This window comes from Gallinula chloropus (genome assembly GCF_964237585.1).
Source record: "Gallinula chloropus genome assembly, chromosome: Z".
NCBI lineage: Eukaryota > Metazoa > Chordata > Aves > Gruiformes > Rallidae > Gallinula > Gallinula chloropus.
Genome location: NC_140089.1, coordinates 58,166,633 through 58,194,163, shown reverse-complemented (window position 1 = coordinate 58,194,163; position 27,531 = coordinate 58,166,633). Strand labels below are relative to the sequence as shown.

Here is a 27,531-nt window from a genome sequence, read left to right as displayed (position 1 = left end):
TCACATTTTTAAATATGCTCTCATTTGCACAGAGCTGAATCAGAAGAAACTGAAGCTAACACAGTGAAATGAAAAGAGCAGACTTGCTCAACAAGGACTCAACAGGTGCGAAAGGAGCCAAAGTTCAAGTTTCAAAGTCAGCAGTTTTGTGCTGAGCCTCTCATCAGCTGAATGCTTTCTTCTGCATTTGGAATTTCACGTGAAACAACCCCCAGTGTAGGGAGAGGCACCGACATAAGGCAGGCATGTTTGATGTAATTGCTAGCTGACCTTAAACAAGCAAGCAGGCAAACAAAACCCAACCAACCAACCAACCAACCAACCAACCAACCAACCAACCAACCAACCAACCTACCTACCTACCAACCACCAACCAACACAATTTCCATCATTGTAATTCTTCTTCTCAATCTCATAGAATTAAACCTAGGAAATGTTATAACAGGCTTCAAGTGCCTCTTGAAGCAGAATTTCTCCCTGCATAGTTTTCCACCTCCCTAGAATCAGCGGCGTAAAAAAAATGCTTGAAGAGATCAAAGACATTATTTTACTAGTTTACTAGAATTTTTCTAGACCTCCTGAGGACACAAAAAATATTGTTTCTGGTGCAAACAGAAAAATTCCAGTAACTTTCAGCAAGCCTTACCTGCAAACAGGAAGCAAGAACAAGGCAGAGTTGGAAGGATGCTTCTACCTCCAGCTGTATGTTAAAAGGGCTACTTCAAGTAATTTTGTTCTTTGAAATAATGTATTATTCTTTACTGAAATGCAAACACTCCCATGAAAAGCAGCTCTGCAAGTGACCTTGTTCAGGCCAGTAAGAGGCATGACTTTCTTAGTTGGTGGCGTTGAACTGGATTCAGCTCTGGAATTACAAGTTATAGCACAGCAGATTCTGAGCGTGTGGATGGGCTCAAACCATTGAAAACAAAGGATAAAAATAGATGACAGGAGAGAAAAAAAAAAGAAAAAAAAAAAGGAAAGAAAAGAAAACAATTAGGGAGCTGCTGAGACAGGTAAATGATGATGAGGGATTACCCAAATGCATCTTTCCTGCTCAGGAGCGCGCGCTCACTGCAAGCCAGAGCTCAGATAGCACGTTGAAAGTTCTGACATATTTTTCTGCTCCCACAGTTGCCTTCTCAGACAAGATTTCCTGTCCTCATGGCTGAGGGCAGTGTTGCTACCCGACCACAGCAGAAGACTGCAGCGATCAGGATGGAGGCCTGTCATTTCTCTTCCTCTTTCACACCACTCTTTCTTCCAGCTCTGCTACAGCAGCGTTTGATGTGTGGCAAGCAGCAGACCCAAGTCACTGCTAACTCACTGTCTTGACAGTTTCCTTCAGTTTATCTCAATCTCTCTGATTCTAGTCGAGCTTTCATTGACACACATACTCCCCTCCCAATTCAAGCAAGGATAACAAACAGTCTGTGCCAATAACACCAAATTCTTCCTTTCTTGCTGCACAGAAAGGATAAGGATTAGGATCCTGTGCAACAGGGAAGGATACAGTGGTGAAATCTCTGTCAGGGCACAAAGAACCTTTCGCTGGACATGCACGGAAGATAGGGAATTAACAATGAGTTTTTCCATCAGAAGTTCTTCCTTATGCTCTATTCAACTGCTACCAGGAAAAAACGTGGGGGAAGCACTACAGCAAAATTAAAGTCTTTTGGGTTTAGAGAAAGAAAGATAATCTATTTGTCATGTTCTTAGGCTACATACCCTTCAATACAGCCAAAATGGACCATAATTTTTGGAAAGAGTCAGGGTGGAATGAAGCCCTTCCTTCCCTCCTTGCGTAAACACAATAATGTCATCCTCAGATCTGTGTCTCTGGTTTATTTTTGGGAAGCAAAGCTTAAATAAAACATGATGATTTTCTCTTCCAAACAGGCTCAGATTTAATGCAAAATACTTATTTCTACAAGTGAACAGTAAATTAGGGGTTACGTAAACATGTGTTTGATCTCATGTAAATAGGATGGATACGATGCTTTTATGGAAAGATTGTTGTTAAGTACTACTTAGCTGTTCTATCAACCAGTCTGATGTTGTGGCTCCTCCAGAAGATCTCTATATATGTATTTTGGTACACTTGCACTAATTTAGAAAAGTATTATTTAATGCCTTGATCTTGTTCATAAACTAATATATATTGAGGTGATTTTTTTGTTTACATTCAAGGAAATTGTCTTGGATGTAACAGGAATCCTTCAGGGTACACTGTTTTGCACTCAGTAAACAGTAGTGATATTCAGCCAACTAGAATGAGCAGTATTTGCAAGGGTCTCTTCATGCTATAGTGATTAGCAGGAGCTTCATGAGTACTCTTAACAACACCTGAAGTCAAGTGAAATTGCAGTATTAAGCCTATAATGTAGGCATTTGGAAATACATTTTCATATAAATAATATAGTATAAAGCATTTGGAATATATTTTGCTTTGAAAAAATCTAAACAACACCTACCTCATATCCAAGAATATTCTCATTTACTCCACTAGAAGTTGTAAGAATATTCTACATCTGTACCAATATCACAGTCCTGCCCTGTTCTCAATGTTTGGGATGTGGTCTCATATTGAGATGCGGGTGGGAGGGGGCAAGTAGAAGATAAAAGCTGCTTCATTCTCTACCCACAATTATTTATGTATCTTTATTTTTCCCAGCCTCTTACACCATAGATACTTCTTCAGATACATCCAGTTCATCAACAAGAATTAAGAAAACAAGAAAATTGTGTGCAATTAGTTTAAACCCAAAATATTTGTGAAGTAATGTAAAGAAACAAAGATTATCATATGCTTACATTGCTCTGGTACTGAGGGACCAACCAGAGTGACTTCTGTGAGAAGATACTAGAGTTTTTCTTCAAGTCAGATGAAGCCAGTTCCAGCCAGTGTTGCAGTATAACCGGATGCAAAATGTTGTCACACTGCTGCAGAAGTCCATTGTGCAGCCCCGTCTTTTCCGGTCTAAGGCCAGACAAGAAATATCTACATAATGTACCTTTGTCTAGCAAGTAAGTTATGATTGTTAAAAGCTGAAGTTTAACTGATCTGTTGCTAGTTTAGTTCGTAAACCATGAAGAGCTATTTGGACTCGCCAAAAGTAATGGGAAACTAGGGGAAAGGTGATTCTGGGAAGAGGAATTGCTACCACCAATACACAGACCACCTACTCCATTTAGATCACCTACTCAGATGATAAAGGTGAAGAAGAAAACTGAACATGGGTTCCAGTTTGTATGCTAAACGAAGAAATCTAAAGCAGTAATAGAATAACAATGCCTATGTATTAGAAAGATGAACATGTTGATGCTTGTGTAGAAATAAACACTGATTTTGAGCTTTGGTAGCCAGTATTGGGACAGCCAGATATATCTGTGCAAATATGCAATAAAATACCTCTGTGTATACTTGCATATTGTACACCAGGTAAATGAAACCCCCAGTTTTGGGACAACAGTTTTGGCAATGAAGACGGGACCATGCTGACAGCCTTGCGTAGATTATCCTGCCATAGCCAATGGGGAGAAATGGACCAGCGTGCACTGGTTTGTTGATAAGGCACTCGATTTCCTCCTCTTTTGTGGCTGGCTGGTTACTAATACAATGGTGCAGTGCCATTGGAAAAAAAAGAGGTATATTCCAATAGGTAAAGTAGGGGAAAACGGAAATGTCTTTTGGGGCAAGTAGCACACATCTGGGGACATTTTGCCCCATCTGACCTCCTAACTATACTGCTCCTGTGCACTGTTTTGCACAGTGGAGACAACCCTCATTCTGTTCTGAAACATGAATCACGTGTCCGCTGCTTTTAACAGTGGGAGGTGTCCCTCCTTCTGTTTAGAATTTGTGTACGAACTGCTGTTAACTGTGGGAGACATCCCTTGTTCTGCTCTGAATCTGTGGATCATGTAAGAAATGTTGGGTTATCCTTTACCTATACAAGCAATACTATTTCTCAGGAGATTCCACTTTGTTCTCCCTTAGGATGTGTCGAAAAATTAGAGTAAGTTTTGAAGGGACCTCATGACAAAAGATAAATTAAAATGCTATGGTAATCAGTTGTGGCCACAGTATAAATTAGATGGTGGTGAAAAAACAGCCTGAAAATGGATCTGTTAAGTATAATACTGTATTACAATTAATGTTATTTTGTCAAAGGAATGAGATACTGTTGTGGTTTTGCGTGGCAAAGTTTTGTTGGTGGAGTAGGGGGGCCGCAGGGGTGGCTTCTGCAAGAATCTGCTGGAAGATTCCCTTAGGGTCAGCAGAGTCTATACCAGCCAGCTCAAGGAGGAAAGGATGTTGAGGGGAGATATAGTTGCTCCCTACAAATATCTGAAAAAGAGGTTTTGGCTCTGACATATTAGTCTTGCATGATAAAAAAAGATGTTATAGGGCTGAAAATACAGTCTTGCTGACATAGTATTGAATAAATGTTCAATGTGCTGTGCTAACAATCCAAAGGTGGTGAGGAAAATGATAGGGGAAAATCTAAAATGAGGACTAACACCCAGTCAACACCGGCAAACAGATCATTCAGAGTTACCTAGATGAAACCTGCTTTAATAGCTACCTTTTCTGGTTGGCCTGAAGCCTTCCTCTGTCACATCAATGTGTAATGAAGTAATTAAGGTAATGTTATAAAGAATAATTACATGATTTGGTGTCCCAGAAGGAGTATTTTCTGACAATGGACATCACATCTTAGTGGAAGTGGTTCAAGGAATACAAAAATATTTTGAAAATAAAATGCGATCTCAAGATTCCATGGAGACCTCATTCTAGTGGGAAATAGAAAGAATGAATCAGGTCAAGTGCATGTAATAGGACAGGAAGTGATTGAATAATATTTCTCTTCACAGATTTTTATCTTATTTACATAGCTATTTAAATCAGGGCGCACCGTGTTCATCCGTTTCAGCCTGTCTGTATTTGGACTTGGAATGAGAGTCTAATTACTTATGTACTAGTTGTGCAAAATGGAAGTAAGACTTCATGAAAAACAGGGTTACCATAAAACCAAATGTAAAATGTTGTGTAGTACTGTTGATCTTCTTGAGGGTAGAAAGGCTCTACAGAAGGATCTAGACAGGCTGGATCGATGGGCCAAGGCCAATTTTATGTGATTCAACAAGTGCTGGATCCTGCACTTGGGTTGTAACAACCCCTTGCAATGCTGATGGCTTGGGGAAGAGTGTCTGGAAAGATGACCAGTGGAAAAGTGTTGGTAAACAGACAGCTGAATATGAGCCAGTGGTGTGCCCAGGTGGCCAAGAAGGCCAACAGTATCCTTGCTTGTGTCAGGAATAGTGTGGCCAACAAGACTAGAAAGTGATTGTCCCAGATCTTTGTGTTGGTGAGGCAGCACCACGAGTATGATGGTCAGTTTTGGGCCCTTTTCACTACAAGAAAGGCACTGAGGTGCTGAAGTGTGTCTGAAGAGTCATGAAGCTGGTGAAGGGTCTAGAGAACAAGTCTTATGAGGAGTGTCTGAAGAATCTGGTTGTTAGCCTGGAGAAAAGGAAGTTGAAGGGAGACCTTATCGTTCTCTGCACATACATGAAAGGAGGTTGTAGCCAGGTGGGTGCTGGTCTATTCTCCCAAGTAGGAAGTGAGAGGATGAGAAGAAACTGCCTCAAGTTGCACCAGGGGTGGTTTAGATCGGATATTAGGAAAAAAAATCTTCACTGAAAGAGTTGTCAGGCATTACAACAGGCTTCCCAGGGAAGAGGTTGAATCATCATCTGTGGAAGTATTTAAAAGATATGAAGACACGGCACATAGGGACATGGTTTAGGGGTTAATAGTTGGACTTGATCTTAAGGGTCTTTTCCACCAGAAATAATTCTATGGTTCTACGGAAACAAGAATATTCTTCATATGTGGACACAACAGACAGATGGCAAAATCTTACAGGCCATTCTCTCCATTAATAGATCTAATTAATGGAGTTAATAAGATGATTTCAGTGGAAAGTTTACTTCTGTGATGAAAGGAGGTGAATTAATGAACAGTAAAAATCAATGATGTTGTTTAAACAGGCCTTCCTTTCACAGAATTAATGATATCAAGGTTGAAAACATGGAAGCAGAAGAATACATTGCATTAATCCAACCTGGTCATATGAAATCCCTATCCAGAATCCTTTTTATTACAATGTTTTAGTACAATCATATCACATAAATTTGTATTTGGAAATAATTAACAATAGTACCAGTAATTAAACACTCCATTCATGGATATGTATGATGTTAACAACAGGTAGCATGACTTCCCTGTTCTGCAGGACACATTGTTCACTCCAGGAGAGTAGTTGGGTTGGTCATTGTGGAGGTTCTTGACATAATTTCCTTGTGCTGTGTGGGAGACCCCATGGTCTGGGAGAGAAGTCAGGTGGGTCAGTGTAGCAGTTCCAGCCCTGCTGTGTGTAGTTTAGGTTTAAGGTTGTGGGATTCCCTCTGTTTCTTCCAAAGTATTCCTCTAACCTCTCCATTTTCTCTCCAGCATTTTGATTGAGGTGTCTTCAAAGTCTCTGGATTGTCCCCAGTTTTCTCTAGTCTCTCCCCATCTTACCTCTCTCTTGGAAGCACCGAGTTCAACAAAAGAACTCAGTTCTGGGTGTATGTTCCTCAGACTGAGCTCATGGCTTGAGACAGGCAATAAGATCTGCAGAAGAAGACTGTACATGGTTATCCTTTGCAATCAAAGAACATCCTTTTTCAGTAGGACTTCTCTTTGCTTCATTTCAGACCAACACGTTTGTTCAGCTGCTGCCATCTCCCTTCCCCCTCTTACTGAGAACTCCACCAAAAGGGAATAAAGGGAAACAATTTGCAGTGTTTTATGTGGGGTGATTAGAGATGATTAAAAAGAATGACCATCCACTGTTCATTCCCTTCTCCCCTTGCTCAGATTGAGAGTGCAGACAGGTCTGTCAATTTCTGTTTTGGTTTTCCTCCTCTCCAAGGAGTGCAGTGTTTTGTGTGGGTTTTATTTCTTTACTTACTTATTTAAAGCAGTGTAAAGACCTAGCTTGTTCTGCTCAGGCACCACCCTAAGTACAACGTGAGGACAGCACGACCAACAGCAGCAGGGGATGAACCAAGAACCATAGAGCGTAGTTTAGCAGTGCAGCAGGGAGCCTGGATGAAAGATAGCATTTGCAGCTTTCACCGATACTGCCACACAGTGTTTGTGCTGCCAACTTGAAACATGACAAGAAGACAGAGGTGAAATCTTAAACCTCACTGTATATGGTGAGCAGCAGAACATAGAAGTGTCATCCTCCAAGCAGCAACCAGTTTTCCTATGAGCACAGACACAGGTCATGTTCTTTGAGAAGACAGAAATGTGTTTTCTGTTTTTCGCATTTAAAAGACCCCTGCACTTTGCATCCTGGCTTCAAAGATTTAATTTCAGAGGTAGAGAATAAACTATTATTATATAAATAACCCATGGTGCTGACTGTAATTCCACAAACTTGAACAACTTTTCCAATTATGAGAGGAGCTGCGAGATGTAATCTTGGCCCTTTACATGCTGATCATGATGTCATATGGCATGGAATACCCCTTTGGCTAGTTTGGGTCACCTGTCCTGGCTGTGTTCCCACCCAGTAATTTTCTTGTGAAAATTACTCCATCTCATCTGGAACCCAGGATGGTCATTCACATGCACAGTTGCGTTGTTTTGGCACAGCCCTTGCAAAGATGCGGACTGTCAAGAGAATAATTACTCAGGGCAGAAATAAGCAGTATGATTTTCCAGACTCCAAAACAGGTTATAGCCTAATGATTACTTTCACTACACAGCTAAGACACCCAAACTCAAGTGGTTCTGAAAGGCCACTTCTGCTACCAGCTGTTCAGGACAATCTGAGCTGGCAATTACAGGAAGACCAGGGAGAGGTTTGGTTTTTCTTTTTAAATAAACTTTTAATGTGCTCGATAGGCATGATCACTACAACATCTTACACCTGTACGCAGTACTACACACTGCAACACAGTATTTCCACTGCACAATGAAAAGCCTGGGAAGAATATTCCTTCAATGGAAAAATATTGTACAATCACTTAAATAAAAAAGATGACATTACAGTGCAAAAGAAAAAAAATCCTGGTTTTACTTATTCTGCAATTACAGTACTTTCTAAAAGTATTTTAGAATATAAATTAAAAATTCCTTCCCACAGACAACCAAAATTTTGAGATTATTTCCTCTTGCTGAAGCAAGAATCCTGATCTGATTCTTGAAGCTGTAAACACAGTTGTATGATACATATTGACCTGATTTATATGAAGCAAAAGATCCCCAAAGCAATATCTGCAGACAGCAGTGTTAACCTGCTGGCTTCAGCTGCCTTTTGATCAGGCCTGTGACAAAAAAGATTTAGTACAACAGTCATCTCCTTGAGCTAAAGACAATGTGCTTAAGGAAGTCTGGCAAGACTTTCGTCAATCATCATGTTGGTTTCTAACAGTAATTGATATTAGAGAGTAGGGGCTTACTTTTCTACTGCAGAAGAAAAATGTGTCACAGAACAACTACAAGGCCTGATTCTCAAAAAAACACACTTCAACATGCAAAAGAAGAAATATGTCATATTTCTGCCCCAATCTGATTCCTAATTTCTGCCATTTTCATGAGCTCCTACTCTGGTGAGAGAAGAATATGCTAACTTAAAAATGCCATATATTCTCTTGCCAGTTGACATTAAAAGAAGAATGAAGAGTTCTATGAAGACTTCAGGGAAATAAAAGTACATGGTTTCACTGAGAGGCATGTTGTCTCTTTCTACACCGTGGTGCCAGCCTTCTTTCCGAAAAACTGTAAGAACCTAGTACAATGCAGTTTCAGATTCTGGGTGAGATAGGGACAGCTTGACCCACTACTGCTTGCTGCACAGAATCACGCTGGGCTCTTCACATTTGTGTGATGCACTCCTGTCCAAACTCTGTTTGATGTCATATAATGAACAAGGCAGGCTTAAAAGGAAGCAGACCATTCATCACAAATTACATTACATGGAACATCCTTGAGGTTCTTACCAGAAGAGACAACACAATGAAGTACTATTTTATAGGCAGTAAGTGGTATTCCATCACAATCTTCAGATTTGCACTTCTTTCTAAGCATACATAAAAGGGAGCAATATGTAAGAAAGCTGAATTAAATAACACACGATTGCACAGTCCTACTGCAGTCTGCAAAATACATAAACTGCATATAACCAGTCTGGTACTACAACAGCTGATGGGTTAACACACAACATTCTAGACATAGGTGGGAGATAGCACAAAGTAAAGACTACCAGGCTATTGGCTCCCCAGCTCCAATTTCCCAGGTCAATAATTTTATTTTTTTTTTCTCCCTCACTTATCCCATTCAATATGCACACAGAGCATATAGAAAATATCTCTCAGGTGGATGGTTACTGAATTGGCAGGACTAAGGTACAGCTTCTGCAGTTCTGGCTGATAGTGACTGAAATACAGCATGAGGCTTCTGCTTAGGGTGAAATTGAATACTAAACAGAAGATGTGTGCCAAGAGATCATATTTTAAGAATGCCTTGGTACACCAGGAAAACAAATACTGCTCTGCTACATACTGCAGTTCTCATTCACACAGCTGCAAGTCATCTTATGGAAAGGCAGTGTGACTTGTTAGTCTGCTACCACAGTGTGACAACTTAATCCAGATGAATCAGCAAGTCAAGATTTTGCCTACTAAAGCTTTATAAAAGCCTTTGACCACTCTCATGCATAAATACTAACCCTCACATTAAAATGATTCATTCTCAACTACTTAAAACATTTTGGTGTAACCGCCCCAAACAGAATTAGTTGTCTGCATCAGTGAATGAAACTTGCAAAATAAGATGGTATCCCTGAAGAGATTATTGTACCAGAAAGGATAAAAATATATAACAAACTCCATTTTAATTATATCCCATATTCATAAATAATTGACCATAACTGCTTTCACAAAATTATTTTAAGATTGTATGCCTAATAGGAGATCAATATTTGACTACCCCAAGAAACTGCATGAAAAACCCCACCAAGCTAAGTGACCTGAGCCAGAGGGACTTGTCTGCTAAGCAGCTCCTTCTCAGGCCCCTAGGAGAAGAACACCCTAGAGTCCCTCAGAATCATGTTACTCTTTCACATGGAGAAGTTTCTCAGGGTAAAAAGAAAATAAAAGCTGTTGGTGTTTTACTTGTTGATTCTGCTCAAAACATGGAATAAGAACTTCACTGGGAAGTACTTCCATTCACAGAAAAGCCCTGGCAAGGTTATCTGTTCTCCTTGCTCTAAATCAAAATTTCTTTTATGTAGAAGCACAGTTCTAGAGGCATGCTGTAGCATAAGCGTACCACACTCACAGTCCCACACACAGCTCTGCAGAGTGCTTCCACTGCCAAGACTAAAGGCTGCCACTCTGTATCACAGACCTAAGCACTGAACTCTGGCAACGAACTCTGTGCAACCTCGCTTAACTCTCGCCTCCCATCCACAGGAAGGGGTGAGACTGTGCTATCAGAGGGTCCGCACAGCCACAGGGTAGAGCAGTGACAAGTGTTCTGCTCCTCTGATTGGCAGCTTTTTTGTAGTGTAGTAGTGGATGACTTCAGGAACGCTGTCGAAGGGAGGACTGTTCTGACCCAGGATGTATTTCTCTTTGGTCTTCATCAGCTTCATGTGCATAAACCCTTGACTGCTCCTGCAAGGAAAGCAAAGCGTTAGTTCATGTTTCTGCATAAAGAGGGGAGCAGAACTGCGAGAGGACCTCCTTCATGATGTAGGGGAATGTAGGAGAACAAAATGCAGACAGTTTCTAAGTGACAGGCCAAGTTAGTGGCCATACTCTGGCAGACAGTGACTGCCAGATGCAAACCTCCAGGAACAGACCAACACACTTTATATTTTCTTTCCACTACCTGTGCTCTCTGAATCCAGGTGCAAGGCTGTCTTATCCTGGAATGATCCAAAGGCATGCCAAAGAACAACCCCTTTCCTGTCCTCTCACCCCCAGTGGTTTCCTGTGAACTTTCCACTCCAGCAAATCATCATTTCTGGACCAGAAGGTACCATTGGTTTTTGCCTCTCAGAGGCCTGAGGATCTCTTCACAGACACAGAGCAAACCATAAGGTCTGCTCAGGTAAGGCCTGCCCTGCCCAAGCCTCCGGACAGACCTCCACCCCACCCTGACAGCAATTGCCCAGAACATGGCTATGTGCAGAACCTGGTGGCTTCAGATGGGGAAACTTCATCAGGTAAGTCCATTCCCAAGATCAAAGGCATAAAGGCTTTTACCTGCACTGCACTAAGACTGTCTGTGACTTCTACGCCAGAAGCATTCAATTCCTAGATGAACTGCTTTGATGCACAACACAATGCTTCTTTGAGGTAAGGTTCATGATTATAAAGGGAAACAAAGAGTGGCATAACAACTCTCTTCTTTGCTCCTGCAAAAGCTGTGGTGGTTTAGCCCTGGCTGGAGGCCAGATGCCCACCAAAGTCAGTCTGTTACTCCCCTCTGTAGTTGGACAGTGGAGGAAGTATATATTGAGAGGCTTAGGAGTCAATGTAAGGACAGGGAGAGATCATCCTGTCATCAATGACATGGGTAAAACAGAATCAACACAGAGTGAAGGAAAGAAAACTACCTAATTTATTACACTTCACTACACACACAGTGAAACCAGAAATGGGTAATGGTAAAAGTGCAATCAGATCTTAAAAGACCTTCCCCTGTCCCTCATTAGCAGACTTCAGTCAAGATTTTGCTCCCTTCTTCCCTCCCGTTGTGGCGGGAGCGGGGCAGGGACTGGGGAAAATGGGGTTCTCAGTAGCACCTTTCTCCCCATTCCTCCGTTCTTAACAGACTTCCCTTTTGTCATGATTTCGCTCCCTTCTTCCCCCTCATTGTGGCACGGGTAGGGGGTGGGGGGCGGGGACTGGGAAAATGGGGTTCTTGGTCACTTCTTCATGATCTGTTTTCCTTTTCCAGATCTTAAAACACCTCTACCTCTGCCCCCACCCTTCTTAGCAGACTTTAATCAGGATTTTGCTCCCTTTTTCCCTCCTGTTGTGGCAAAATGCACCTGCCTGCGTTTTTTTTTTTTTTTTTCCTCTCCTATATGCGATTCCCAGAGGTGCTGTAACTATTGCCGGTTGGCTTGGCCTTGGTCAGCCCTTTGGGGCCTGCAGAGAACTCTAGCTGCTCCTTACAGCAGTCTTTTTCTGCAGCTCCCAGTCTCTCTCAGCACCCAGCTACGCAAAACTGTGACACCATCTAAGAAAATACCACTCTGATGGGCAGCACCCACACTGCCATGTATTACAGAAGATGGTAGAGTTGACCTCACCTCTTCCCAGCAGTGACCCTTCAGTCAGTGTCTGCTATCTTTGGCATGTCATGTAGGCTATTTTAAGAGTGCTGAGTTTAGCCAGGACAAAACAAGAACAAAGGACAGTTCCATATTTCAAGATGCTAACTAAATGAAGACTAGAGGGTTTTTACAGCTTGCTCGATGTTCCACTCCCTAACTTCCAGGCTCCAAACTGCCATTTCTTCCAAGTATGTCTGAAGAACTGAAGCCCCTTTGGGAAGGCCTCCCACCGGAGAAGTCCATACTGGAGCAGGTGAAGAGTCCTCCCTCTGAGGAGGAAGGAGCAGCAACTTGATGACTTGTGATGAACTGACTACAACCCCCATTCCCCATCCTCCTGTGCTGCTTGGGGGAAGAAGGAAATAAATCATGAATAAAGTTGAACTCAGGAAGAAGGGAGGGATGGGCAGAGGTGTTTTAGGATTTGGTTTTATTTCTCATTATCCTACTCTGTTTTCATTAGGTAATAAATTAGATGCCTTTTATTCCTTGTTAAGTCTGTTTTGCCCATGACAGTAATTGCTAAATGATCACTCCCTGTTCTTGTCTCGACCTACAAGCCTTTCATTATACATTTTCTCCCTGCATCCAGCTGAAGAGGGGAGTGACAGAGCAGCTTTGGTGGGCATCTGGTCTCCAGCCAGGGTCAACCCACTACACTGTCATTTCCTAGTCAGAAGGCATAGCATGAATGCCCTCCAGAAGTGTTTGCAGCACAGTCATATGTCTTAGATATGTTCAATGAGTCTCTGATGAAGTGGTCCTTTCTAGTGAGCAGAAACCAATGCAGGTACTAAAATCTTACTTATCACACTTAAAATCTTGCTTTTCTTAGAGGAAAAAAAAATCTTTTGGATCATAATAGCTCCCTAAATTGTTTCCTTTAAATAAAGGTGGCATATTTAAATACTTCATTATGAGGACAGATGTATTGTTCCCTTCCTTTAGTTCACCATGCAACTGCTTTGCTACAAAATGCCTTAAAAGTATGCACATCACAGGTGCATGGTAGTTTAGGAGCACAGTAACAAGAACAATTTGCCAAGTGCCCTATAATGCAGGAAAGGCAAGGGCAGTGCAGAAGGAAAATGCATATAATGTAAACAAACTGCTACAAGCCATGCACTCATAACAGAGAGCTGCTCCTTCCCTAGTAAGGACTTATGTAGATACTTAAGTTTGGGTAGTATATAGTCATTGAGCTTACAGTATACAATATTTATGGCTACCAGAATTCCACAAACAAGAAGCATCTCATCTATATCACAACAGATCAGCCTTTAGAGAGACCATACTCTTTGTGAAGGTGAGTGAAAAAGAACGTGACCTAGAAATTATGGGTAGCAGAGTGATGGATTTCAACCAACGCAAACAGAAGGCTCTGCTCTTGCGAGGAATTAAACCCAGGCAGAAGTGCAATCTAGGGCATGTTTGCCCAGAAGAGAAACCATGGTGGACAGGACACAGAATGTGATTCTACAGTCTGCTCATGAATGCCTGCTGCAGCCCAGGATGCATAGCCAGCTTCTGGAACAAAGTGTCTACTTCCTCTATGGAGCACTGGTGAGACTGCATCTGTAGTTGTACCTGGTGTAAGGGCCTGCCCATAAAAAAGAGAAGCCAACACTACAGCAAGCCCAGAGCAGAGCCACTAAACATAGTCTGGAACTGGAAGCATGTGAGGTACAAGAATGGGCTGAGAGTGTCAGGTAACAGTCATCCATTGTCTAAAAGGAAGAGTTACAGATAAGAGTTAAATTTCTCAGAAGTAGGAAGTGAGTCAACAAGTAAGAAAGACAGTTCCTACTGAATGGAGGGAAAAGCTTCTTTATGAGAGCAGTTTAGCCCTAGGACCAGGCTCAGAAAGGCCAGGAGGTCTCCATCCTCCAAATTTTTCCATTTATGCCTATACAGAGCACTGCTGGGTGTGTCCTGCTTGGAGCAGAAGGTTGGACTAGACACTTGGCAGCCAGCTTCAAACCATTTGCTTACAAACAAAAGCATCTTTCTGTTGCTGTTTTCACCCTTCACTGCAAAGCAGCTGAAGCATGAACTTAACAGTTCTGTCATCATACTGTTTCACCAAAGCACTGCCTGTGGCTCATACTGATGCTGCACGAGGCAGCTCCAGCTGCCCTACTACTTCTCTTCCTTTGATAGAACATGTTTGAAGAGCAAGCTGCAATGACAGAGAACTGCCCAGCAGGTAATGCATTTCATTAATGTACACAATCTTTACTTCAATTCACACCAATACTGGATATCACTCATTGTCATAACAAAAAGAATTTTTTAATCAAGAAGACTACGAAATACTGCTAATCAAATTGACCCTAGTGGCAAAAGCAACCACTCCTGAAACACATGATCTCTAATAATACATTATGCACTTTTGCAGCTGCTGACCCATATTACCAGTAGCTACTATGTACCTCTTGGATCATTATTCCTGGTAATTGGTCAATTAATTTTCCATGAAGAATGTAGGGCAGCATTTAGACTAAATCAATTCCTTTTGTGACAGGTGACTTAAAATCACTAGCATACAAAACTAGTAGGACTGGAGGCAGAAGGGTCATCCTCATGCAATTCACATGTAGTTTGAATTCTGAGGATCAAAACTCCATCACTGATTTCTGACATTTCTATCTTACTTACAGCCATTTGATGTCACTGCAAATCCCTTCTTTTCAGGCAGTTTGCCGTATAATTTCTAAGGGGCATAGGCCTGTAATGTTAAAATCAGTAAGAAAATGAACTTGCTTGTGGGGTAGAAGGGATGATTCTATTCCCCTCTTGTGAGACCCCGCCTGGATCACTGATTCAGCTCTGGAGCCCACAACACAAAACGGACATGGACCTAGTGCAGTGTGCCTAGATGAGGACTACAGAAGACAAATCTCCTGGGAGACATTATTGCAGCCTTCCAGTACCTAATGGGAGGCCTATGAGAAAGCTGGAGAGGGACTCTTAATGGGGAGTGGTGTAGTGATAAGGAGACAAGCAGTACTGGCTTTCAACTTACAGAGCGTAGGTTTACAACCAACCAACAGGACCAACAAACCTGGAAATTTATTTGCACATAGCTTTTCTGTTGAAACCAACTGCTAACCAGGATCTTTGGGGAACATCACACATGATTCAACAGTCAGCTGGTTACATGCAGATGAAAACCTGTGAGGTTATCTTCATTCAGTTATCAGTTATCTTCATTCACCTTCATTTTCAGCTCTCTTCTGATTATTCAGTGATGTCTGTAATGGCTCTCACTCAAGCATTAGCTTCCATTTTCTTTTCAAGGCAGTGTTTTGGAAAAGTGGGAGGAAATGGTTGGCCAGCTAACCTACCATTTTGACTGTTGAAAAGTGGTTATTTCCCACCTCCATACATGTCCTATCTTCTTTGCAGTTTCTCTCCTTCAGCATATGTGGTGTTTCTTCAGCTTTTAGAGCAGGGCAAAACCTAAAGTTTGTCTTTTGCAGGTCTTTCCTGTAATAGCATTTTGTGGCTGGTTTAAAATGGATGTGGATTTTATTGTGGTTTCTTGCAAAATAATCACACCAAAAAATAATCACCCCCCGATCTGCTTTTCCCCATGTATTTCTATGGGATTTTTCATTGCCCTAAAAGCTCCAGAGTTACTTTAATCATGTAAAACCTAGTCTGAATGGAAAACCATCGAAAATGGATTTCAGAGGTCACTTTCTACAAAGGTTGAGGAAGAGCAGAGGTGGCAAGTGGGAGTTGTGTGAAACTGACTTCAAAGCTATGCAACGCCAAGCATGCAAATTTTTTGTTCACAATAGAGAACTGAGAGGCAAAAGCATTTAGTTAATTAACTATTTTACTTACGGCTAATGTTTGTAGCCAAGAGTTAACATGTTCCTGATCACTACCAGAGCTAAAGATGGGCTGAGTTCTAATTTCTATCCTGGCCACTCTTCTGTATGTCCAGAACTTTCAAATTGAGCATTATTCCAAGCTTACTGCAGGATGAAAGCAAAGATTATGTTTTCAAATTCCTTCATCCTTCTCTCCCTCCTACCCCCTTTTAGTTCTCAAAAATTACATTGTGAATCTGTTATCTGCCCTCCTTGTTTCAAGTAAACCAACTGAGGTGTCAATAGTTGCAGCTAGAAATATCAAACCAGACATTTCTCATCTCCTAGAATAAAGAATAAAATGGAAGAAAAATTCAGTTCAGTACCTTGAACTTAGCCCTTGAATTAAGCAATTCCAGGTGTATAAGATTTTAAACTGTCTTTATCTAAATTAGGGATCCTTCTGTGCTGCTTCCCATTGCTCCCACTACTGCTCCTAGACCAACAACTCCCCATCTCCTCTCCTTAAAATCCTTTTGATCTAAGCTCTGATTTCTGTATGCAGAGAGATTACTGAAATTTCAGGTGGCTTGAATTGGTTTCTGCTTCGTTTTCTAAGCACTGTTGGAGTCTACCTGAAAAAGCGTAAGTGGAATACATACCTGATAGTGAATAGTCCCAGTTTTGTTACACAGATTTCTCAGCTCTTTCAACCTCAGTAAATATTAGAAACTGCCAAGTTTTCAAAGAGCATAACCTAAATAGAAATCCCAAATTCATATATGTGAAGAACCCTGATGAAAGCCAGTGCCTTGAGATAAGACACACTGGGGTCTGATCGATATCTTATGATACTGTTAGTGTGAATTCTGAATGTCACTATGGTTTCTCAAACTTTGTAACAATTTTCTCCTGAGTTTATGTTCAACTAAGGGAAAACAATGACAAAACAGTGCCATGACCAACAGTATTCTCTCCTTCCTTTCCCTACTGCAACCACTCCCTTTCCCTACTGCAACCATTCCCATGAGTTTCAAATACAGAACTGCAGAATTCCTAGCTGCTAATCCCTGCAACAAATTGCTGTGGAACTCTCCAAAGAGAGACATTTACACAGACATAATACTTGATACATGACTAACAGACATTTTTTAGAATGTTTTTCAACATAACCGTAAAACCAAGTAACTGTGAATTACAGCTTTCCCACACATTTTCCTTCAGTTTTCACAACACAGCGTGGATGACAAAGGAATTGTGCAGACTGTGCTTCTTTTGATCTTATGTCTGAAATGTAATATGTGAATATTCAAGAAATATTAATTAAAGCTAGTATTTTTTCCCCAGAAAATGTGAATGGCTTTGAAACATCATTCGTGTTCAAAATCAGAAAAGTAGTAAATTAGCACCCTTCAAATTCTGTTTTAGCTGAAAAAAGTGCTGTTTTGTCAGAAAAGATTTTCTGCATTCATTCTACTGAAATGTCATTTGGACGAGGAAAAAAGTAGTAACTTTACAGTAATACCAGAAAAAGCCCACATTCTAGCAACGTAGGAAATACATATTGTGTTGTTTTGTTTTCCCATTCTGAAATGCCTTTCCATCTCAAAATTTGATGTTATATACTGTCACTTTGAACAAAACCTGTAATATTTCATGCTAACCTACCACAAAAAGGAACTAACTTAAAATCTCCTCTGGAAAACTGGGTTTTACTCCTCAGATGAACAATTACTTTGAAAAATCCTTTACTAGAGCCATTAAGAGGCAGACCTGTCCGCTGCTTTTCCTAACCCAGCTCTCCATTTCAAGAACAAAATAAACAGCATTGTCATTCACTATCCAAAAGCCACTGCCTGACGTTACTGTAAACAATGTCTCTTCCCCTGCGATCTAGGGCCCATTTACAACAGCATACAACGCATGTGAGTATCACTCTATTGGGCTCAGGCACCATTTTCTAGAAGGAATTCCCATCTGCTGACTTGAAGGCAGTAAGGATGTGTAGCTTAAAATTGACAAGATCCTTGCTGTTTGCTAACAACCACACACACATCATTAGTGTTTAGGCTAACCACACACTATGAATACACTTCTAAATACTTTTACTCAACTCTAGAGAGCCACCAGAAATGCATCTACCTCTTTATAAATTATACTGACAGTAAGAAACTCATGCTTTTGTTCAGTATCATAACAGTTACATTTCACGAATGCATTATGCATTTTAAATCAACTAAAAGTGACCAAGTCCAGCATTAGTTCAAAACCCACAGTCTATGTTCTCAACTTCCAGAAAACAGGACCTTCTTCTACAGATCAACACTGCGTTTTCACTATGACAGAAAAAACTTTGCTTGCAGTCCCCTTTCCTACTTAGTGAAAACCAAATGTCTGAGTCCACAAGATCGTGTCGTCAGTAGACACCATTCTGTCTCGATTCACCATTGTTCTCCCTCCACTGGCAATGATTCTGTAGAAATTACCTGACAGAGCAGAAAGCCGAGTCCATTACTGCTTTTACTTACAGTGTGCACATGTAGCTGACTTCTGAAATAATCCTAATGTAAATTCGAGAATAACGTTTCCCAACATCAAAACTTGAGTCAGGAAATGAAGTGGTGCAGGCATGATGCACACTGCTGCGAAGAGCCTTGAGAACGGGAAATCCTGGTAGAAGGAATTACCTAGTAGAGCCCAGCTGCTGGCTGGTCCTCACTGAGCAAAGATTTAAAGTAACACTGAGATGCTGGTTTATTGTTACATTAGGAAGGCACTTCCATGAGATCAATGTGCCGTGAAGTTATTGCTGAACACCTAAAACCTGTAACTGAGTGATGGCTGTCTTCTTGCCTGTCACATCTACTCCCAGTTCTTTCATCAGCCTGCTTGCTAGTAATGAACTGACCTAATTTAAGGAGCTTGCAACCAGGCATTTTAATGTTAGCCAGAGACTGGGAGCCCTGGCCACTACAAAGTTACTACACTATGGGTCTCCAGATTTTACCCAGCCTTAGGTAACTAAAATGGGGTGTAAGAAAAGAGTGGGTGGGTCAAATACTTACAACACAACCCTGAAGGAATATGGACAAGGAGAAACACAAGGGACAATGCAGCACTGCTGGAGGAGGTAAAAAAGAATGCTTAGCTGCTCCACAGACCTTTGGGATCATTTTGTTTGGGAAGGTAGATCACATTCCTTCCCTCTTCTGCTATGGAGAATTTAAACAATGTGGACAAGAAGGCCCATCTCTCTCGATCACAATCCATAGAAAAATGGGGGTTTTTTACCTCAAACATATGTCATAAACAACAACAAATCCTTGTTTCTGAGATGACTAACACATGACTCTGTAAATCACCAAGACCACCTCTGGGGCCCCCAGAGGTAGCTAGTTCACATGCAACTAATTTTCTCCAGATACACCACTGTCACCTCAACAGACATTTGACATAAGCAACTTAAATGTACCTGATTGATGTTTTATGTACAGGTGCATTTTAGTTTGGAAAAGAAGAAGCGAATTTGATGCTTGTTACATACATATGGTATGGTCATTTTTGGAATTTGATTCGGACAATCAAGTCGTGCAAATTCCCCATCCCAGTTAAGCCTGCCTACCTGCCCTCTCAAAGGCAACAGAACACAGAAAGCTTTCCTGCTATTGGAAAAGAGGGTCTTCAGAGACATACCCACTGTCCAATATTGCTGTATTAAATGAAATACAGCAAGTGCTAGCATCATGTAACTTTCAAATACAATATTTGTATAGATTCCCATTGCTTCACAATGCTGTTTTTAGGAAACCTAAAGTTAGGCTTTTGTTACTAGATTAAAAAAAGCAGAAACCCAAGAACTAGAGTAAGAATGTGTGTGGGATTTTTTGTTGTTTGTTTGGATTCGGGGTTTGATTTTTTTTAAATCTTGCCACATGAAGCTATTAAATCACCCTCACTTAATAAAAAAATCAAGGTGTCATTCTTTCTTTTACCCTGAATCAGAAATGTATGACATTTAACTGAAAAAAAATTGCTGGCTCACAGCATAGTGACTCACAACATATTGCTTCTGTTCCTGCTGCTGATTCACTTCCCAGGCGGTCATCACCTCTCTGATATCATCCTTCTGCTCATACAACATACCTGTGTCACTTCTTGAGCTCTCCAGTTGTGCTTGCCTATATATTATTAAGATGGTAAAGATGCAAAAGCATCAGTCCAAGGATACAATAGAAACATCAGGCTTCATCAGTTACTGGGGGGGAGGGGAAGAGAGCAGGTGTCACATCCCAAAATAAACCTCCCACCAAACAGGGGCTTGCATTCACTAGAGTTTTCCCACTAGGGTTTAGCATGTCTCCTCCTAACAAATTGCTGTGGAAGCTCATATACTTTGTAGGGCACATTTAATATTACAAAGAGTCTCTTATTCAGCTGACTTTATCAGAAACCCTGCAGTGAGGCACCTACATATAATCCTAATCATGCTCACACCAGCAGTCCAACGCATGCAGCTCCTTTAGAGTTTTTTACAGTTGCATATCCTACTCTTTCTCTAGTGTTCATAATGGAAATTAATTGCCTACCAGTGACATCAGCCAGAAACTTAGTGTACAAATCAATGTTTCAGGAACACTTTCCCGTAAACAGAAATAATTTTACTTCCAGCAGTGGAATCACTGCCATTAACTTGAGTATACAAATCCCTTCAGAGGAAGGGATGGCTGGTTGCTATTGTGTTTATGTGTAACTCTGCCAACTACAACTGATTTGAACACTTCTATACAAGCCATATATCTGTCCTGGTGAAAACGAGGAGTGAAACAAAGTCTTATGTAAATGTCACTGAAAGATGAAGCACTGGAAAGAGCACAAAATCATCTGAAATGGCTGCATCCCTGCAACACTTCTTACCTTACTTCTTCCTGAAGGCAATAAAATTGTGAAAGAACACAGAGACTTGAAATCTCTCTTAAAATCTCACAGGGGAAGATATAGGACTGCTTAAGCTAGAAGTAGAGTAGTTTTGAGTTGGAAGGACCTTCAAAGGTCATCCAGTCCACGCCCTGGCAACAAGCAGGGCCATATTCAACTAGATCAGGTTGTTCAAAGCCCCAGCCAATCTGACTGTGAATGTTTACAGGGATGGGGCATCTACAGCTTCTCTGAGGAACCTGTTCCAGGTTCACCACCCTCATAAAAAAATTATTCCATACATCTAAGTCTGAATCCACATTCTTTTAGTTGAAAATTATCATCCCTCATCCTATTGCAAGACCCTTAGCAAAAAGTTTGCCTTCATCTTGCTGTAAGTATTGAAAGGCCACAATAAAGTCTGCTTGAAGCCTTCTTTTCTCCAGGCTGCACAAGCCCAACTCTCTGAGTGTTCTCAAAGGAGAGGTGTACCTTCCCTCCAATCATTTTTGTGGACCTCCTCTGATCCTGCTCCAACAGATCCATGTTAATGAGGACTCCAAAGCTGGATGTGGTACTCCAAGTGTCGTCTCATCAGAGTGGCAGAATCACCTCCTTCAACCTGCTGACCACGCTCCTTTTGACACATCCCAGGATACAGCTCATCTTCTGCACTGTGAGTGCAGATTGCCAGCTCACATCCAGCTTTTCATCCACCAGGCTTGTGTTTAGCTTTTCGCACTTCTCCAGTCCTTCTTCACAGGGCTGCTCTCAATCCCTTCAGGTCCCAGCTTGTATTGATATTGGGAGCTACCCCAACCCAGATGCAGGACTATGTTGAAACTCATGAGGTTCACATGGGTTCGCTACTTGAGCTTATGCAGGTCCCTCTGAATGTCACCCTGTCTCTCTGGCATGTCAACCACACTACTCAGCTTGGTGTCATCAGCAAACTTGCAGAGACTGAACTTGATTGTACTATGTCACTGATGAAGATAATAAACAGTACTGGTCCCAGTATGTACCAGTGAGGGACTCCACTGAGTCACTGACCACTAATCTGGATGACACTATCCAGCCAACTCCTTATCCACTGAATCCATGTATCTCCAATTCGGAGAGAAGGATGCTATGGGGTACCATGTCAAAGACACTATAGAAGTCCAAACAGACTACATCCACAGCTCTTCCCTTGCCCACTGATGTAGTCACTCCACTGTAGAAGGCAAGCAACTCCATCCAATGCAAGAAAGCCTGGTGCTGCGTATTATCAAAATCCCTTAAGTTTTGGTGGTGACACCAGACACAGACCCATGTATTAATAGACCATGTCTGCCTGTTTCTCTCACTATCACTGCCCACAACTGGAAGGATAAAGGAAAAGGTTACCTGTGCTCCAGGTTCTCTTACTGATCACCTCAAAGCCCTGAAGTCTCTTTTGATTTCTCTGTGCATTGCAGCTTCACTGCCACCCACACTGAAGAGCAGTAATGGGTAATAATCCAAGGGCTGTAGCAGACTAGGAAGTTTCCTAGTGATGTCCTTAACCTGGGCTCCAGACAGGTAGCAGACTTCCCTAAGAGGTGTGTCCGCCTGGCATATGGGACCCCCTGTGACTCTTCAGAAGGAAGTTTCCTACAAATATTACTATAATCAAGACCATTGTGATATAAGGGGGTGGGCCGTACTAATCTTGGCAACACCTCTAGTATAGACTAACGGTCATCCACATCATACACTGACTGATCTTCCACATCCAGAGCCTCCTATCTGGTGCACAGAGGCACCTGAGAAGGTAAGGTGGGCAAGGAGGGGGTTTGCCTGCTGCTTCCATTTACTCCTTTAAGCTACTGCCTTCATCATGGTGGGGTGAGGATTCAGGGTCGTCTTAATCTTCAGTTTTTTTCTGGTGGCTGTTCCTGTTTCTGTCTCAGGGAGGGCAGAGCATGGCTCCATCAGTCTATCTCTTTCTCAGCCTCTCTGATGCTCTTTAACCTGTCTACTTCCTCTGGTAGCTCTGCCACCAGGCTGAGGAGATTATCACCTGGTCACACCTCACACAGTCATTCTCACTACTGCTATCCTTTCCCCATGACAGGCTCTGGCACACATATAAAAGATGAAGGAAGAGTTGTAGGGTACTGCAAGAATCTTGTGTTCCAGAAAACACAGAATGGTGGATGTCAGTCATTTAGCAACCTTACCACAGAGTAAGTTATGTGGAGACTAAAAATAAGTACCAACAGGAAATCTGGTTCAGAAAACTTTGGAATACAATGTGTAAAGGGCCAACATGCAAACGGACATCAAGGGCCTGCATCTAGAAGTCCAAAACTGTAAAATATAAATTTAACTGTTGGCCCCAGAAAGATGATTTTGCCCCCTCAAATGGGATGGATATATAATTAGATTGGATATTAGATAAAAATTCTTCAGAGAAAGAGTGGTTAAGCTTTGGAATAGGCTGCTCAGGGAGGTAGTGCAACCACTGTCTCTGGACCTGTTCTAAAAACGGGTAGATGTGGCACTTCAGGAGATGATTTAGAAGTTACAGTGGTGTAGGGACAGTTGGACTTGATGATATAGAAGGTCTTTTCCAATCATGATGACTCTATGATTCTATTACCTTGTTACCATCAAGTATTACCAGCATCCCAGCAGTAAAATGTATCCAAACCAGACCTATGAAGAAACAATGTAAGCCAAATAGTCAAGAGTAATGCTAATAAAAAAGACAAGTAGGTCGGTGTCTCAGACCTACTTGGAAGGGTAAGTTCCACCTCAGACCCTGTTCTGTAAGAAGAAAAGAAAGGAAACAGTTATCTCTGTATTTGTACATACTATACCAAGGGCTTCTTTTTCTCCTGCATGGAAAACATGGAAACTTTTCCGTTGCTGGAAATGCAAGTAAGCTTTTGTCCCTGCCCATGGTAGGAGGGTTGGACTAGATGACCTATGAAGGCGCTTTCCAACCTAAACTATTCTATGATTCTGTTCTATAGTATGTAAAAGCCAACATCTGTAACATAACCTGATTAGCCTAAGGTAGGTGAGGCAGGTTCAAAGCAGTACTAAAACTGGAACAGTGCTTATTTCCTAATTCTGTAGATCTTTCATCCTTGTTCATGGGCTTTTTACTTTCAAGAATAACAATTGTAGCAATACTGTACACCTCTACCATGGTAAACTGCATGAAGCCTTCCTTCCTTGCACAAAGCAAAAGAAGTCCTCAGACAATACAGTTGCTTATTCAGACTGAAGCAGAAGCAGCAGGAACATTTCAAACCAGAATAATTAAAGATAAATAAATAAAACTGAGTTAATATATTGAAATGGACACCAAATGAAGACTAAAAATCTCTTCATGTCAGCAAACTGCAAGGTCCTAATTCCACAACTGTCATTACATACCATGCAGAGTGTCTCAAACTCTTTGGGTGCCCTTCTGAGCTGAACCAGTTCAGCAACACACTGGATCGTGTTTTCTTTTATCACCTGAGAGTTATGGCTTATAAAGGACATCTATTATGCTTTACTGACAAGTACTTACTTCAGTGAAAGAGAATAGTCATGCTTGTTTGTTTGACTATTTCTTACAAGGTAGCTACACTCTTTACATAAACGTAGCAGATTTTCTGCATCTGTCCGACTGATTGCTCCATGATACCATCTACAAAAAAGAAAAGAGATCAATACACACACATATTCCAGCTCATATTCTTTTAACTACTTCAGCTTTTTAAGATATGAATAATGGCTAGTAGTATCACATCAATAACTTTAAGATCTAACGTATTATGGATAAAAAGCACATAGCCTACATTATCTGAAATTAACTTTACAACTTGCAGAGGACTGTAGCTCCTGTCAGCTGAAGGAAAAAACAAAACTTGTATCAGGAGTACATACAACAGGGTTGGTGTACATATTTATGAAAGAAAACCTCACTTGGAGCCACACATTACCTACCCTACAAGCAGCAAACCCATAATATACACATTCACTCTATTTCATTCCTGTGATATATCAGTAGTTCAACTAATATACAAAAGAACAAGAAAACAAACAAAAGAAAAAGAAAAAAAAATCACATCTGAAGAATAAGTAGCAAATAGTGGAAAAGACTTGCTGAAATAAATCTTTGAGAACGGAGAAGAGTGATAAAATGAGACGATATGTAACAAAATCATGTGTTCTGAACACAGCTGTGACAACTCAGAACACTTTATATAAACATCTGGTGGATCTGTGGAGTGCATGTGATCAGTCAAGAGAAGAAAGGAGATGGGGAGAGGAGAGATGGGTCCTTCACTAAGCTGACCACTGCAAAAATTGAACCTCCTCAGCACATGCTGCTCTGTGTCAGCAGTTAAAATCTCTCAGTCTAGTAGTAAACATTTTGACCCTTCCTCCCAATTTTATTGAGCAATATAGCGTACCTGGCTCTCCACTGGGTCATCTGTACCTCTGCAGAAGATCTCCCCCTTTCTGCAATTGTCACATGCACTTTGAAGTACTATGTGACACTACCATGCCTGCCTAAGAAGGACAATGCACACACTAGAAGTGCCGCCTGACTATTATTACAAGGAATTGTCACTGCTCTTGTGGAAATAAAATTTCCTTCCATTTGTTCTAGTGTTATTTCTCTGATGAACTTACTTGAATTGAGATGTTCCAACTAAAAAACAAGTGAATAAGGACCAGAGAGATCCCTTTGACAGAAGTCATGCTCTTACCTACCTTGTGATGATGTCAGCTCTACTGCCAAATGTGTTAAACAAAAGTTGGTGCTTAAATTAAGAATTCATTGTGTGCCTGGTTACAACCGAAGATTGCATTAGAGAAAACTAAAAGGAGGGTTATACTATTTTATATTCAAGACAGACTTGAAAGGGAGGCCTGACAGCTCCATCACTTGAAAAAATTGAGGCAGAGATGCAAATGTTTTCAGGCAGTGTTCTCCCTACCTGCTATTATACATTTACTACTAAGGGGTACTTTTCAACAAGTAATTTAATGTCTTCTGAGGGTAAGGGAAGAATATTAACACTAAGTGTAAATTAGAAAACAGATTTGGGAGAGTCTAAATTTATCCCCCCAAACGGCCAAGCAAAATCAATGAACTATGACCTAGCCAAAACCTGGGAAATACCAGGGACTCTGATATTCAGAGGGGAGTATTTCATATATTCTTCAGATCTGGTGTTCCCTTGTCAGCAGAGGGGTTCATGATAAAAGAACACAGGACTGGTTCCAGAAAGCAAAACTTTTTTAAAGCTTTTAAAATAATTGCAAGAAAAATAAAGACAGTTCCTGATAGGAGAACATCTGATTCAGAAGTGATGCCTGGAAACTGTTTTGGGTACAGCTGAAAGTAAACAGCAGTATCCAGATCTGTAATTGCTTGTGAATCATATGCCCATGTAAATAGGACACCGAGATTGCTCCTGTTCCAGTTAGCTAGAGAGATAAGCACACTGTAATCCTCAGCTTCAAGTTCCTGACTAATTCACTGTTTCAAATGTACTGGGGCTTTTTGCCCTGGGTGTGTCTATTTTTCAAATGTCAACATACAGGCATTTGTGCAGAAAAGTCAGAGATTCAAATGTTAATGATGTGATCACAAAATAGTGAAATTTCAACTTGTAAAAGATGCCAATGTAAAAACTTGGGACCTGAAAGCATGCATTTTTCCTAAGATATCCTGGAAAACATAGGCACACAATTCAAACCTGAAAGCCAAATTCAGACACAATCACCCACTTTGACCTCTATCAGGATCTCCTCACATGATTCAAAGCATGCTGATTATAGTTCATAGAACATACTTCCTGATGTCGCTTACTTTCTTAATGGTCTGTTTTCAGTCATTAGGTGGACACAGCTCCACTGAAGACAGGACAGATACATCAATTGTACAGTAAGTATAACCAGGTCTTATTGTTCATATAATCCACAATACCACTCTGTTTCTGAATTGGCCAGAGCAATGTATATAAGGCTGGTAGGGATTCGCTTTCAGTAAGACAATGGAAACAGAAGAACTCATTTTCTTCTTTTCACTGTTATTGAGGAAATTGAACAAATTAATTCCAGTCCCTTAAGCCCATGGGCTACTAAGTTCATAGTTACAAATTCCTTAATCACAAGCAATTAGAAATATTTTCGTGATTTATTAATACACTTCAGTATTTCTGCCTGTTTGGGAAATGTCCTAACCTACCTATTAGAAATCCACTTGTTAATTTGCATGCTTTCCTTCCTCTCTATCTTGTACTCCTCTCTACAAAAACAGACTCGGGTTTTGTAGAGAAAGGAGGAATGGATCGGCATGTGCTGTGGAGAGGTTTCATGTTGCTAAAACTTGAGCAGTTTGAGTG

At 41.0% G+C, this 27,531-nt stretch overlaps 1 protein-coding gene across 1 annotated transcript in view; it reads right to left on the bottom strand.

Moving 5' to 3' along the window:
* Positions 1–10,556: 10,556 nt before the first annotated feature.
* SHB (SH2 domain containing adaptor protein B) overlaps positions 10,557–27,531 on the bottom strand; it is a gene marked incomplete at both ends in the record, with an annotated part of 71,566 nt that continues 54,591 nt past the window's right edge. Inside the window, 2 exons of the mRNA XM_084278925.1 lie at positions 10,557–10,740; positions 24,699–24,818. Coding sequence (XP_084135051.1) covers positions 10,557–10,740; positions 24,699–24,818 — 304 coding nt within the window. The remainder of the gene's footprint in view (positions 10,741–24,698; positions 24,819–27,531) is intronic.